The 12,888-nt window shown below is 48.5% G+C and overlaps 1 protein-coding gene across 1 annotated transcript in view; it reads right to left on the reverse strand.

Moving 5' to 3' along the window:
* LRRC75A (leucine rich repeat containing 75A) overlaps positions 1–12,888 on the reverse strand; it is a 94,331-nt gene that overhangs the window by 52,519 nt on the left and 28,924 nt on the right. The window contains exon 2 of the mRNA XM_054847803.1: positions 9,955–10,083. Coding sequence (XP_054703778.1) covers positions 9,955–10,083 — 129 coding nt within the window. The remainder of the gene's footprint in view (positions 1–9,954; positions 10,084–12,888) is intronic.

A 12,888-nucleotide genomic window follows, 5' to 3' on the forward strand; every position in this document is an offset into this window, starting at 1 on the left:
GCAGAGCACACAGGTGATGACTGTACATTATATGGACTTGAGGGTCTACGGAAGAGGCAGGTAAGATCTGGCTTTGCCACAGGAGATCGCACAGATGGGCAAGTGTGGGGCGAGGAAAGAATATTTTCCAGAAGACAACCTGAAACCCCCAAGCACCTCATCTAAAGATGTAGATTCTTCTTTTATGTCAAGGCAGAGCTGCTGAGCCCCAGGTGCTGCCACAATACAAATATTAATTAGAGCCTTCTCCAAGAGGCTTCACCAACACTGAGCCTTGCTCATCATGACCAACAGCAGAGCATCTCTCACATCTCTTTTTCTTGCCCACCATGAAGGGGAGGCCACCAAGAAGCAAGGTGAGAGGACCTTCTTCTCTGTCCAGCCACGGAGCATCAATGGGAGAGTCAAGAGCAGAGCCAGAAGAGGTGTATGTCATCTCCTACAGGCTTTTTTCTGTAGATAAGACCACCTCAGGAAGAGAAACAAGGAGGCAGGGAAGAAACAACTGACCCAAGGAATTGGAAGATCCATCCAAAATGCAGCCATAGACCTTTTCCTTCTCTTTTTGGCATTAAAATGCTTGCGCTGACCTGTCCTCTTCTTCCTCCTCTTCAGCTTTGGATTCAGCTCTGAAATCTACTTTGGGTGTTTGGCAACTGCTGCCTTTTGAGAAAAGATGGGGCTGCCATGAAATGTCTTTTCCTGCTCCTGGTTCTTTTTTTCATCTTCTACTATGCCTCCAACCTGTGTGATGATGCCCATCACTGACAACTGGTGCTCTCTTGGTGACAACAAGATGCTCTCAACCGCTGGGCAGAAGAGGGGAAGCTGTACACGCAGCGCTTCGCACATCACTTGCTGACTCATGTGGCACCTGACATTTTGGAGGCATTGCAAAATCCATCCCCAAGCCAACAAAATCCATCCTGCAGCATTTAGGAGGGTTTGCAGATGGTTACGCAGCGGTTAGGAAAGGTCGTCTTATTATTATGGGAACGGAGCAAGGGGCCCGGCAATTCTGCCAGCCAGCGTTGAGATTTTGGGTTTAAGCAAGCCAAAAGAGGTTAAAAAAAAAAAAAAAAGTTTGATAAAAGTCACCCTGGCCACACTGGACTTTTTTATTTTTATTTCTTTTTTGAAAAGGCTCAAGCAGTTCATCCAATAGCCATGTGTTTATAGAGCCTCTTTCATCCCAAATTGTGCTGCAGCATTTCAGAGACTTTCAGATCACAGATTCTCTATTCCTTGACCCCCAGATGGTATCAGTTAGGTAGCTGGGAACGTGAGAAAGACTTCTTTGTCTCTCCACGCTGCAGTAAGAGTTGCACACACTGCCATGCCTTAGCCCAATCCCATAAAAATCTCAATATTTTTTAATTCAAAGGAATTTTTTATGTCACTGATAACAGGGTGTGCCAGGTGGGCTTCCCCAGGCTGTTCCCCCAAACCTGCCTCTTCTGCACCGAACAGGCTCAACTCCCATCGCAAGCTGAATTTCCCTCAGAGACATCACTGGTATAAAAGTCTGTAAAGAGATACCTAATTTTCATAAATAGGCCATAATTTTCATAAATTTGCCCAGGCATCCAAGGGAGATACTAGCTAGCCAGAAAGGGGGGGGGGGGTTACCCCATCACACGGTGCCTCAGAGAGGGGAAAACAAAGCAGCCCAGGGGTTAAGGGCAGACAAACCCTACGCACACATGCCCCGAACAAAAAAAAAAAGAAAAAAAAAAAAACAAAAAAAATTACAGTGTCTTGCAGAAATAGAGGCCAGTTCATTCTACGGCCGTGATACTGGTGCTGTGGAGGAATATAGATTTAGCATCTTTTATAAGGTGCTATCGCTTGAAATATAGTTAATCTACCTGACATTTTAATGTGGGGTTTTGTAAAGGACAGGAACACTCTCGCTGGGTTCCTACACCGTGAGGTGTGCTTAAATAAAGGGTCGCATCCTGACACTTCCCTGCTGATGCTGGCGAGGGGTGTTTTTTTAAAAAAGGAAAAATAGATGCCAGCAGAACAGCACCATGGATCAGACTGCAATTAATTGCTCGACATCCCCATGTGCAAACGGGCTGAGCGCTGCGGAGCAAATCCATCAGGCAGGGAGGGACGAGGACAGCAGGGGCATCACATGGGGTTTGGACAAGGAGGCTGAGGCAGAGCTCATCTCCTCTCCCTCTACAGTCCCATTTCACATACGAAACCAATAATTTGCCAGTAGCGGTACCATCACAGCCCATCTAGACCTCACCATTATTCCCTTTTAGCCTTAATATTAAAAAAAAAACAAAAAACCAACCCTGCAAAGTGCAATTTTCCCCTGTTTCCAAGGCACTCTGCTCAGCTTTAGCTCACAGACAGAGGCTTTAGAGAACATCTCTGTTTTTGCAAAGAAAAGACGAGCAGAGGGCACGACACATTAAGTTAGGAAAGAACCAGAGTTGTCATTAGTGTAGTCTGAGCTTCACAGCCTGTACTGCAGGATATTTTAATGTATTGCACATGTCTTCAATACCCATAAAAAGTGATCTTCACACATGGAGGGACAAAAAAAAAAAAAAAAAAAAAAAGAGTCATTAATACAGAATACAATTGACTTAGTTGAATCCCCATCACCCCCTTTGCTTTTATATCACATATTTGGGGTTTTAGCGGGTGTTCATTCATAGATCAGCTTCCTTTACGATGTTTCTTACAGCAAAGAACAAATAACACTTAGTGCTCTCATAGCACTTTGCATCTGGTATCCGAGTCCTTTGCAAAGAGACGTGAGATGCATTTTCCTTGCGCATCTATTAGTAAAAGGGAAAGGTAAGAAACTCGTTGAGACTGACATGTTCACCCAACAGCCCGTGCTTGTGTCCCTCAATGTGTCATCACTTCATACCTATAATTTCAGCTCGTACTGCTGTAAAAACAAGTGTGATGTCAGAAACTTGGAATGATAATTTGAATTCAACATCAAATAATAACACACATGGTGGAGGAGCTTGATTATGGGCTTGGTTTGGGGATAAAGGCACCGAGCTGGTGGTCACGCTATCCTGATTATATTCGTCCGGTATAAACTGAGTTTATTAATACAGTTTTAGCCACATGTCACAGCACGCAGGATAGTAAGAAAGAGGAAAAATGCTCATTTTAGCTTCAACACAGCTTCATCAGAAGCTAACGCATTTCAAAAATGCAGGGCATAAAAAACCCCACATCATCTGTAAATTAAATCCTTATACCACAGGGCTGAAAGAAGTGTTAGAAACAGATTATTTCATCCAGATCACAACAACCACTTTTTCTTTCTATTCTGTCTTGTTTTCATGGGTGACAATTCATGTAATCAAACCCATACTGCAAACCTGATCAATTTAGAGCTCATGCAGGAAAAGACATCTGAGCCAGGGATGCAGCTAAGCGTGTATTTCTCAAATGACACAGAAGCGAACAAGAAAATAATCTTCACTCTATCCAGAACTACATGGGCAAAATCCATTTTGCTTCCAGTACCAGCACATCACCTCCCCCAGCTACACCAATTTAGTAGAAGAGTTTTAAACACCCTCCCTAACACCTCGCTGCCGCCATATAGCGTGAGACACTACCGTCGTGGTTTAGCTCCAGCCGGCAGCTGAGCACCACGGAGCTGCTCGCTCCTCCTCCCCCTTGGCGGGCTGGGGAGGAGAATCAGAAGAAAAAGGTAAAATTCATGGGTTGGGATAAGGGCAGTTTGCTGGGACAGCAAAGGAAGAGGAAAACAACATCAACAGTACTAATAAAAGAATATACAAAGCGGGTGATACACAGTGCAATTCGCTCACCGCCTGGAACCTGATGCCCAGCCCATCCCCAAGCAGCCATCCCTCCTTCCCAGCCAGTTTCCCCCTTATCTACTGAGCATGACATCATATGGTATGGAATATCCCTTTGGCTGGTTTGGGTCAACTGTCCCAGCTGTGTCTCCTCCCAGCTTCTTGTGAAAATTAACTCTATTCCAGCTGAAAAACAGGACAACTACGAATTTCAGTGAGGAAGCCAAGCCCATGTTATTGGTTGCACACAGCTTCCACGCTGAGATGTTTCCCCATATCTAGCACCCTACATGGAAACAGGATTGCATCTTTCACCTGTCATCTTAGTGGAGCTGCAGCCTAAGAGGTCCTGGACAGAAGAACGGGCAGGAAAAGCCGGACTTTGGGACAGGGGTTTGCTAAGCTGCTCTGCCAGCTGTTCCCTGGCCACCAACCAGCAGAAAAGCCTTCCTCCACAGAAAACAGCAGGATGGGGATCAGAAAAGCCAAAAATCTCATTTTGGATTTATTCTGGGCAGCCTTCAGGGGCTGGAGGAGCTTCCACGGTACATCCCCAGGCTGGTAAGGATTGGTGCAATCAAACGCCCCAAGGTCACAAGGGAAAAAAGCAGCCTTTGCCCAAGGCTTCACTTTCTTCTCTCCTCTTGGCTCCGCTTGGTGCTTATCCCACATTCAACAAGTCCTCAAACCAGAGGAAAGCCTGACTCACTCCCTATCACGGCCATCAGTCATCCATACATGTGGCTTTGGTCTGTGGAAAAAGAAACTGGTTTAATTTTCCAATAGTTTATGGCCAGATATTCCTGCTGGCAAAGTGAGCTGTGAATTTTTTACGGGGGCCCTTTGCTCCTTACGCATTCGTGTTTTCAGCTCCTTTGCCTGGAACAATTCCCACTGGAAACCTGAGTGGCTGCAGGAAAAATACGGGGCGTCACGGCAGCTCCGTCCCACACCATGCAGCTTTGCCAAAGCATTTTGTCCCCCTTCTCTTTTCACGGGGACAGACCGACGTCACCCCGGGGGCCAGCAGCACCCACTGCCTCCTTACCCTGCACCCGCGTTTTGGAAAGGGGTGGCTGTGGGCTGTGCCTGGGGCTGAGCCGCTTTCTGAGGAACCCGGCTGGCGCCTTTCCACGGGCACTGGGGTTGGAGAGAGGCTGGAAGATAAAAGACTGCCCCAAGGTCATGGCTATGGGGAAGAAAACACTTGTTCAAATGTCTTTGATCCTGTGCAAACACCCCGTTGGAGAAGCGTTGCTGCACGCTTTGTTTGAGAGTTTCCTGAAGAGCAAACCTGCCTCTTCTAAGGCACAACAGACACCCAAGGTTTACAACGGCTGCACAAAGCGATAAATACGGAGCGCAACATCTACGAGCACCACTCAACACAACGTTCATGGGCAACGGCAGCATTTATTCGATCTGAAAGCTCCCCCACCAGCTAACAACCCGGCAAGCCACAGCCGGAGCCGGGCGCTTGCTCTCGCACGGCTCCATCGGCATTTCTGGAGGCACCGCGTGGTCGTGCTGTGGCACGTCCCAGCCCCTCGAGGAAGGGGTACTCAGGAGACATGGGTTGGGTTGAACTGCACGATATGTTTATATAGGGATGGGACCAAATCCAAACCCTGACTTCCAGGTGATCTGGAAAAGGGTTTTCACCTGACTCCGTGAGCAAAATTGCCCCAACACAAGCACCTCGGGGAAGGCCGGGACGTCAGCGGGGTCCGGACAGGCGTGGTCCAGCCTTTGCACAACATACCCCGACGTCCATACGAAAGCTCACCCAAATGATTTCCGCACTCGGGCTCATTCAAAGTGCTCCAGGCTCCTCCAGTACAAGTTACATTTCTTGCCTTGCTGCTGGTTTGAATTTACTCGCTGGAATACGCGTCCACTGAATTGCGCTGAGCCACAGCCACGTTGGAGAGCCCAGGCCAACTTTTTTTTCTGGCCATACAGACCAGGATGTGTTTACCCAGAGCTCAGAAAAACGATTCAACTTTTATTTTAGCTCAGAGGAGAGACCAAGGGGTCACCTTTAAGCTAAGGGTGGTATAAATAGAGGCTGAGTGGAAAGAGCAACGCACAGAAAGCCAGGGAAGTGCTCTCTCCAGGAGAAAAACAAGGACCCCATAACCCCAAGGTTAATAGGGACCAGGGTCCAGGTCGGCCCCATTCTTCAGCCCCATCTGTCCCACCTCCGTATGGACGTGGGCAAGTTCACAGCTGCCTCAACCTACGTATTCATGTATATTTGTGCCACGGGATGCAATGCATACCTTCAGCAGGCAGAGAAAAAGCCAAAACTTCTGCAACACTCCTGGCCCTGAGCTTTCTCCTGCTCTCGTACACCGCTGCCAAGTCTCTGTCAAAGAAACTGTGGGGAGGGAAAGAAGTCTGAGGGGAAAGAGGACTGGATGCTGGAAAATAACCCAGGTGACTAAGGCATGCAGGTTTTGGGGCAATAAAGAAAATCAGCGTGTCAGAAAACCACCAGCAAACACTGGGATGAAATTACTTTTCACCCAGCATCCTGAGCTGCCAAAGAAAAGCAGTGCTTACAGCACAGCCGGCGGCACGCAAAGCCCAAGCACGGCTACGCCACGGGCCAGGAGCTGCAGCACGGTCCCACTCTTGCTGGACTTGCTGTCTGTCACCGGCGCAATCCCTGCTTTCCTCTCCAAGGCAACACCCATCAGTCTCCCAGGGATGCTCCAGGGCTTAGCGACCGTCTGCGAGCCCCTGGGGCTCTCCGGTGGAGTGCCTCGCTGCACAGCAGAACGCGGTGAGATTTTCTTTGCTGTACTAATACAGCTGTCGCCGCTCTCGTGCGAACACTCGCCACCTGCCAGCATTCGCTGCGGCAGCCTCGTAAGGGCCCGCAGAAACCGCCCCTTGCTCCGGCACCAAAGCAACTCCATGGCATGGTGCAAACCCCGAGCCGTGCAAAGGAGGAGGAGAGGACAAAATGCATCCAACGAGCAGCATCTCGTGCAGAAGAAAAGCCTCAGTGCTGCACGGGCTGGCGTTACTTGGGTTTGCTATTGCATGTTTTACCGCCGCAGTTTGCTAGGAGCCCAAAATTCAGTATTAGGAGTTTGCATCTCTGTGCTTACACTGGCACTAACTTCTTCACAGCATTTAGTGCCAAAAGAAACACACAGAGAGACATGCGAAAGCAGGTATTCGGCAGCGGAGCGGTTCGTCGTTGCATCAGCGGCCTCGGGTTATTTTTACGAGGAGCACACAGCGCACATTTGGCTGCAGCTCACCATTAGTCTCCCAGGGCAAAACGTGGAGGAGAAACCAGCTTAGTCACGATGCTTTGGAAAAGGGTAACCTCAGCGGGGGAACAGGGCCCCTCTGCCTGGAAACACGCCCGTCAAAATAGGTTTCTCCAGTTTCCCATCTCATTGCCCCATGGGGGAGGAGAGAGGAAAGGATTTTATTCTCCATAAGGAAAGGGATATATTGGGATCCTTGGAGGGGTTTCACTACGCAACACAGGGATGCGTCTGCGTCGTGAGCTCACGCTGTAGGACATGGGACATCCATCCTCAGTCTGGAGATGGAGATTTGGGTCCCTGATATCCCTGAGCCATGTCTGCATGCTGCTGCACCCACTCCACCCTTCCCAACACGGTTTATTGAGTGTAGAGAGTGTTCTGAAGCAGTTCCAGAGCCAGTTGCACACCATAGCCCAGGCAGACACACCCCGAGCATCACTGCAGCTTTTTCTCAGCAAAATTAAAGAAATCTAAGTATTTCAAAAAAGCAATTTCCCTCATTTTTATATAGCAGTGGAGGTTATTGTGAAGTAAAACATCCACAAGAAACGGCAGTGAATGACTCTATCCTTTGTACACTTACAGGAAATTAAAACTCCATTATTAGCAGTAAGTACAGGAGAGCGATGCCTCCAGGTCCCAGCTCAGACCCCTGCCCTATCGCACCAGGCACATCACACCTATGGATGGTCCCTGCCCACGAAGAGCTTAAAAATGCCACATGCAAACCAAAAGGAGGCATGAGATAGGTGAACGCCTTGGAGTTCAGCAGCAGAGATGAGAACAGATGGGCTAGCTCTGAGTTTTCTGTCTCCAGGAGGGAAAACCAAACAAACAATCCCCCTCTCCACAACAAAATCCAAGGATACAGAGTGCAGTAAGCGTGCTCTTGGCAGAAATTCAGAGGCCTGGTGAGCTTGCTGGGACCTGCTGGGAGATACATACATCCCCTCCAGGAACACCCAAAAAATATCTGGGGTTCACCACGTGATCCCCAATGGGAGCTGGGTTTTGCTCAGATGTCCCCCCCGAGACGCGACTGGGACATTGGTGGTGCTGCTCCCCCCGGGAGGGCTGCAGGAAGGGCTGCACCCCTCTGCACCACAAGGGATGGACCCACAAACGTCAGACACGCACCCCCGCCTGGGGCGTTTGCACCTCTCCTCCCCGCTCCAGGTTACATCAGCGCGTGAAGTCTTACGTGCTGTAATGAACCTGGACGATTGATGCCGTGGCGCTGCTCCAGGCAGCTCTTTCCCAAGGACAAAAAGGCATGGGAAGGGTTTGGAGGATGGGGAAAGAGATTGTTGGGAATAACACGGCCTGGGAGGTGGTTCCTGTTGGCCCTCAAACAGAGCTCCATCACATCTGCAAGTGTGACCAGAGCCGAATGCAGGTTATGGCGGTGGAAGGGCTTCATTTTTGCTCAAAGTGAACTTTTTGGTAGCTTATTTGTTCCAGACAGCAAGTTCAGGGGAGCCACACAGCTCCCACACTCCCAGGGAAGCTGTTAGGGTGAAGATATCCCCATCAGGAAGCTCTGCAAACCCTCCTTTGGGCTTACCAGCAAATATCACTCAGCCTCTTCCTACAATTCACATCATTTGTTTCAAATACAACCTTAATTCCTGACCAGCAACGGGCAGCGGAGAGGAAAACCACAAGCATGATAGATGAACCTTCAGCTCTCCCACCACACTCTGACCTGTACCCAGACAAGATGAAACAGGGACAGAAACCTCTCTTTAGGAGGAAGCCCATTCATGGGAGTTTCAAGAGGAGTCAAGGGAGCATCACCAACTACAGCTCCCGCTCGCCCTACAGCCTGCATGGCGCTTTGCAGAAGAAAGGTATTTCCTCTGAACGGTACGTATCTTAGATGTCTGCAACCAAGTCATCTTTGATGCATGACACGTCACCGTGACTACAGTGCCAGGACACCTCACCCCAATTTAGAATAGCTGTGCCATCCTCCCAGGATTACAGGTAGGGAACTGCAGCACAGGAGGACTACGAGTTCAAAAATCCCCTGAGATGTGATGCCACCTAAAGCTCTTGTGATCACTGGCTGGTAGCTTTGGTCTTCTCTCTCACCCCTCTTCCTCCTCATCCAGCACATTCTGAGAGATCAGACATTTCATACCTTTCCAAGCCTACACTGCTCTGCAAATCAGACACCGACAATATTGCTTATTTAAAAGAAAGCCTGGGGAAAGAAACCTTAATTATCCAAACAGCCACTGGCCACCATGCAAAGTCATGTTTGCCACGGAAGAGAAGGGAGGGAGCCAGCCTGGGATTTTCAAAAGCCCTCATGCTGCTGTAGCTGCCAGTGAGCAAAGGGGGCCGAGAGCTTTAAAAGCCCAGGGTTGCGCTCAGTGAAACCTGCTCGTGTCTGAGCCCAAATGGCAGCCCATGGAGGCTGCGCTTTTTTGGGAACCTGGCCTTGAAGGCACAGCCAAGGACTCTCTCGTCATTTGGGGTCATGATAAATATCACACAAGGGCGAGGAACGGTCTGTTATCCTTGCGAGGCAGAACGTGTTCCTGATGGGGTAAGGTCTTTAACACAGAAACATAAAGTGGCAGAAAGGAGAAATAATTTGCAAAACAAAATGCTAACATCCAAAATACTAACAGTAGGCAAATGTCACTTAGTCAGCCGGAAAGCCCAATACTGTGCAATCAAACCACAATTTCCAAGCAGGTCCTTTTGGTCCAAAGACACACAAGCACAGCAGTAACCAGGAGGCTTTTTCCCTGGCACTCAGGCAGAAGCTCCACACTCCCAGCAGAGTGGTTTCCCGAGCCAGCGCAGTTATGGAGGTGCAATGAGACCACGGCACCTACCGGTTTGGGGCAGTGGATGTATCTAGCGAGGCTGATGATCAAGTCATGAGTGATTGGATCCACCAGGTTTCGAAAGCTGGCGTATCGATAGAGGACATCATCCAGAGAGGTCGACTCCATTCCCAAATCCTGCAGAAATCAGAGTAAAGGAGCAATATTAGATGGGCTACAAAAGCCAGTGTTAGTGTGGATCTTAAAATTAGCCCACATTGGTGGTTCCCCATGAAGACAGGAAGAAAGTGATCCCCACCACCACCCAACACAAGGAAGGGACACATGAGCATGTCACCCTGGGGAAAGCTGTGCTCCTGTGCTTTATCTGCTCTGCAAAGAGGCGGTAGGGCTGCAGGATGAACACCCTCGTGCTTCTCTCAAGCCATAAATCCACCAAGCGAACAGTGTGCTTGCAACAAGGTAAAATCAAAGACGACTCCAGTGAATAGGACAGCTGATCAGCATGAAACTGGAGAATAAATATAGCGTAGATGTGCTCTAGGTCTGCTGTGCATAGGGAGGAAGGAATGAGCCTAAAATTGCAGCAAGGGAAACAGGAGGATAAATTGGGGGGCGGGGGGGGGGAATTGGGAAGAGTGAAGTGCTGGACTAGATTGCCTGGGGAAGAGGTGGAGGCTCTGCTGTCGGAGACTGGACAAGGATGTGGCAGGAACAGTTCAGATCGAGCTGATCCTGCCCTAGGGACAGATCGCAGACCTCCTGAGGTCCCCTCCAAGGCTATTTTCTAGGATTTTCAATCCTTAGACATAATAATTTGAAGAATTTTGGCAAAGAACTCATCATTATATTAAATATGTTAGTGCACAGGGACAAGGAGGGGAAGGTTATATACAGTGTACTCCTTTTACTTCAAATATTTTATTTCCTCAGCAGCAGCCGATCAGGGGACAGGACAGCACTCCTCTCAGATGAAGACATGTTGCAGCGAGGTCCACCAGCCACCCCATAGGATAACCCCATGCCAGAGTGGCTCCATCAAGGAGATGTGCCTCACAGGTCTTGTCCAACACCAGAGCTCCTGGAGACCAGGCTCATTTTCCAGCCCTGCCTTACAGTGTGAGCTTGAGCAAGCCATTTCCCTTTTTCCTTTTATTTTTGACAGGAATAAGATGGTTTGTATTTCTCTTCAAAGCCCTGCTTTCATTTTTAAAGAGTGAAGCCCAGAGGCAGCCTCTTCTACTCGGTATGGATGGGATTTAGCAAAATGAAGACCATGGGGTCCTACTGCATTTCGGGAAACTCATCTCTCCTTTGGGTAATGCATCCACCTTCCCATAGCAGAGTCACCACCACACCTACCCCAAGGCCTTTACTTTCCAGATGACTACAAGACCCGGTGGGCAGGGACATATCCACATCGAGACCTGCCAAAACAACATGGAAGCGGTTGGTTGACAGCCAACACTGAATAGCGGAGATGTAAGTTGGTAAGGAAGAACTGACCACCAGCATTGCATCAGTGCAAACACTTGTGTAAGAAGCCACAACCTCTGGTCCTTCAAACCCTCACTGGCTACGAGAGCGGGTCCAGCTCTGAGTGTCTACTGCTGGTTCTTGAACCAAAACAGAGCAGAAACAAGGAATCATTTCAACTACCCACTAAAAAACAGGCAATGATGAACTCCTCGTATCTATATCTCCACTGAGGAAAATGACTGCTGTCCCCCAAGAACAGCCACACTGGAGACAGAGACTTGTCCACAACTGCGGCAAATGCCAAGTCCTCCTCCCACAGAGCTGGTGGCGTCTGGCATGAGGAATGTCATTAATTTCATGAAAACACACGTGTCTCGGGGGGTGAAAAGGCCTGCTGCCCAGCCACGGCAGTGCTCCCAGGGATTAGTCGTGGTGCCATCAAACCAAACTGGCCCAGTTTTACAAAGAATTGGAGGCCGAAAAGAGCTGAGCTGCAAAAATGAGATGGAAGTTTCAGGTGAAGAAGGAATGAGCAATGCAAGAAACATACATAAAGAGGAAAGCATTTGGTGCTCTGGTTCTCTTCTTAGGGAAAACCAACCGGCTGCAGGGATGAAATATAGGAGGGGACCCTGAGGGCAAGGGGTGCTGTCGGGTGGAGCTGGGGAAAGTGCAACATAAAAGTTATTTATAAGGTGCCAGTAACAGGAAGGTGCTATTTGGCCACATGGGAGTCTCAGTCTGGCTAAGTGACGCAATAAAAAACAAAAAAAAAAAAAGAAAAAAAATTGAAAAGTGTCAGACACACAGCACAGGGCTGGGACAATCTTATTTACCATCATCTTGCGAAAAGCACTCCTTCCTGACTCTTTTTATTTATAGTTTCGACTAATAAGTTGTTATTTATTGAACATTTTGCACTTCTGCAGAACTTGTCATGTGAGGACATTAGAGCATCTCACAAACACAAATTGCATTTATCACCCACAACAACAAGTCCTCACGTTTAGAAGTGATGCATTTGAAAGGAAAGCATGACATAGAGGCATTATGTCGCTTACAGCGCTGAGCAGAGCAGCTCAGTGAGATGTTAAGCCCTGCAGGTGTGAGAAAGGAGTCCATCTCAAACCTGTGCTACAGCCGAAGCACCGCGCTGTAAATGCAGTTGTTACCCAAACAAGTAGAAGTGCAAAAGGGGTGGATATAGCTGCTGTTGTAGGAAATAAAAAAATTTTTTAAAAAAAATCAACATGGCAGTAAGAAAGCAGCTTTATATGGTCTAAAAATAAAAAAATTTAAAAAAAAAAAGGAAAAAGAAGATAATCACAGACCTGAGTAACCTCCCTTTGTACGTGTACACATGAATAAAGACCACGCAGAAAAACAGAAATACAATTCAGAAGCTTCAACTATCAGAAATTCATGATCCCTGTCAGACGCAGGGCACAGATGGGGACAGAAACGTGCGGCTGAGGGTGGGGACTGTCCCCTAAATCCCGGCAA

The sequence above is a fragment of the Grus americana genome, chromosome 19, assembly GCF_028858705.1.
Source record: "Grus americana isolate bGruAme1 chromosome 19, bGruAme1.mat, whole genome shotgun sequence".
In the NCBI taxonomy this organism is placed as follows: domain Eukaryota; kingdom Metazoa; phylum Chordata; class Aves; order Gruiformes; family Gruidae; genus Grus; species Grus americana.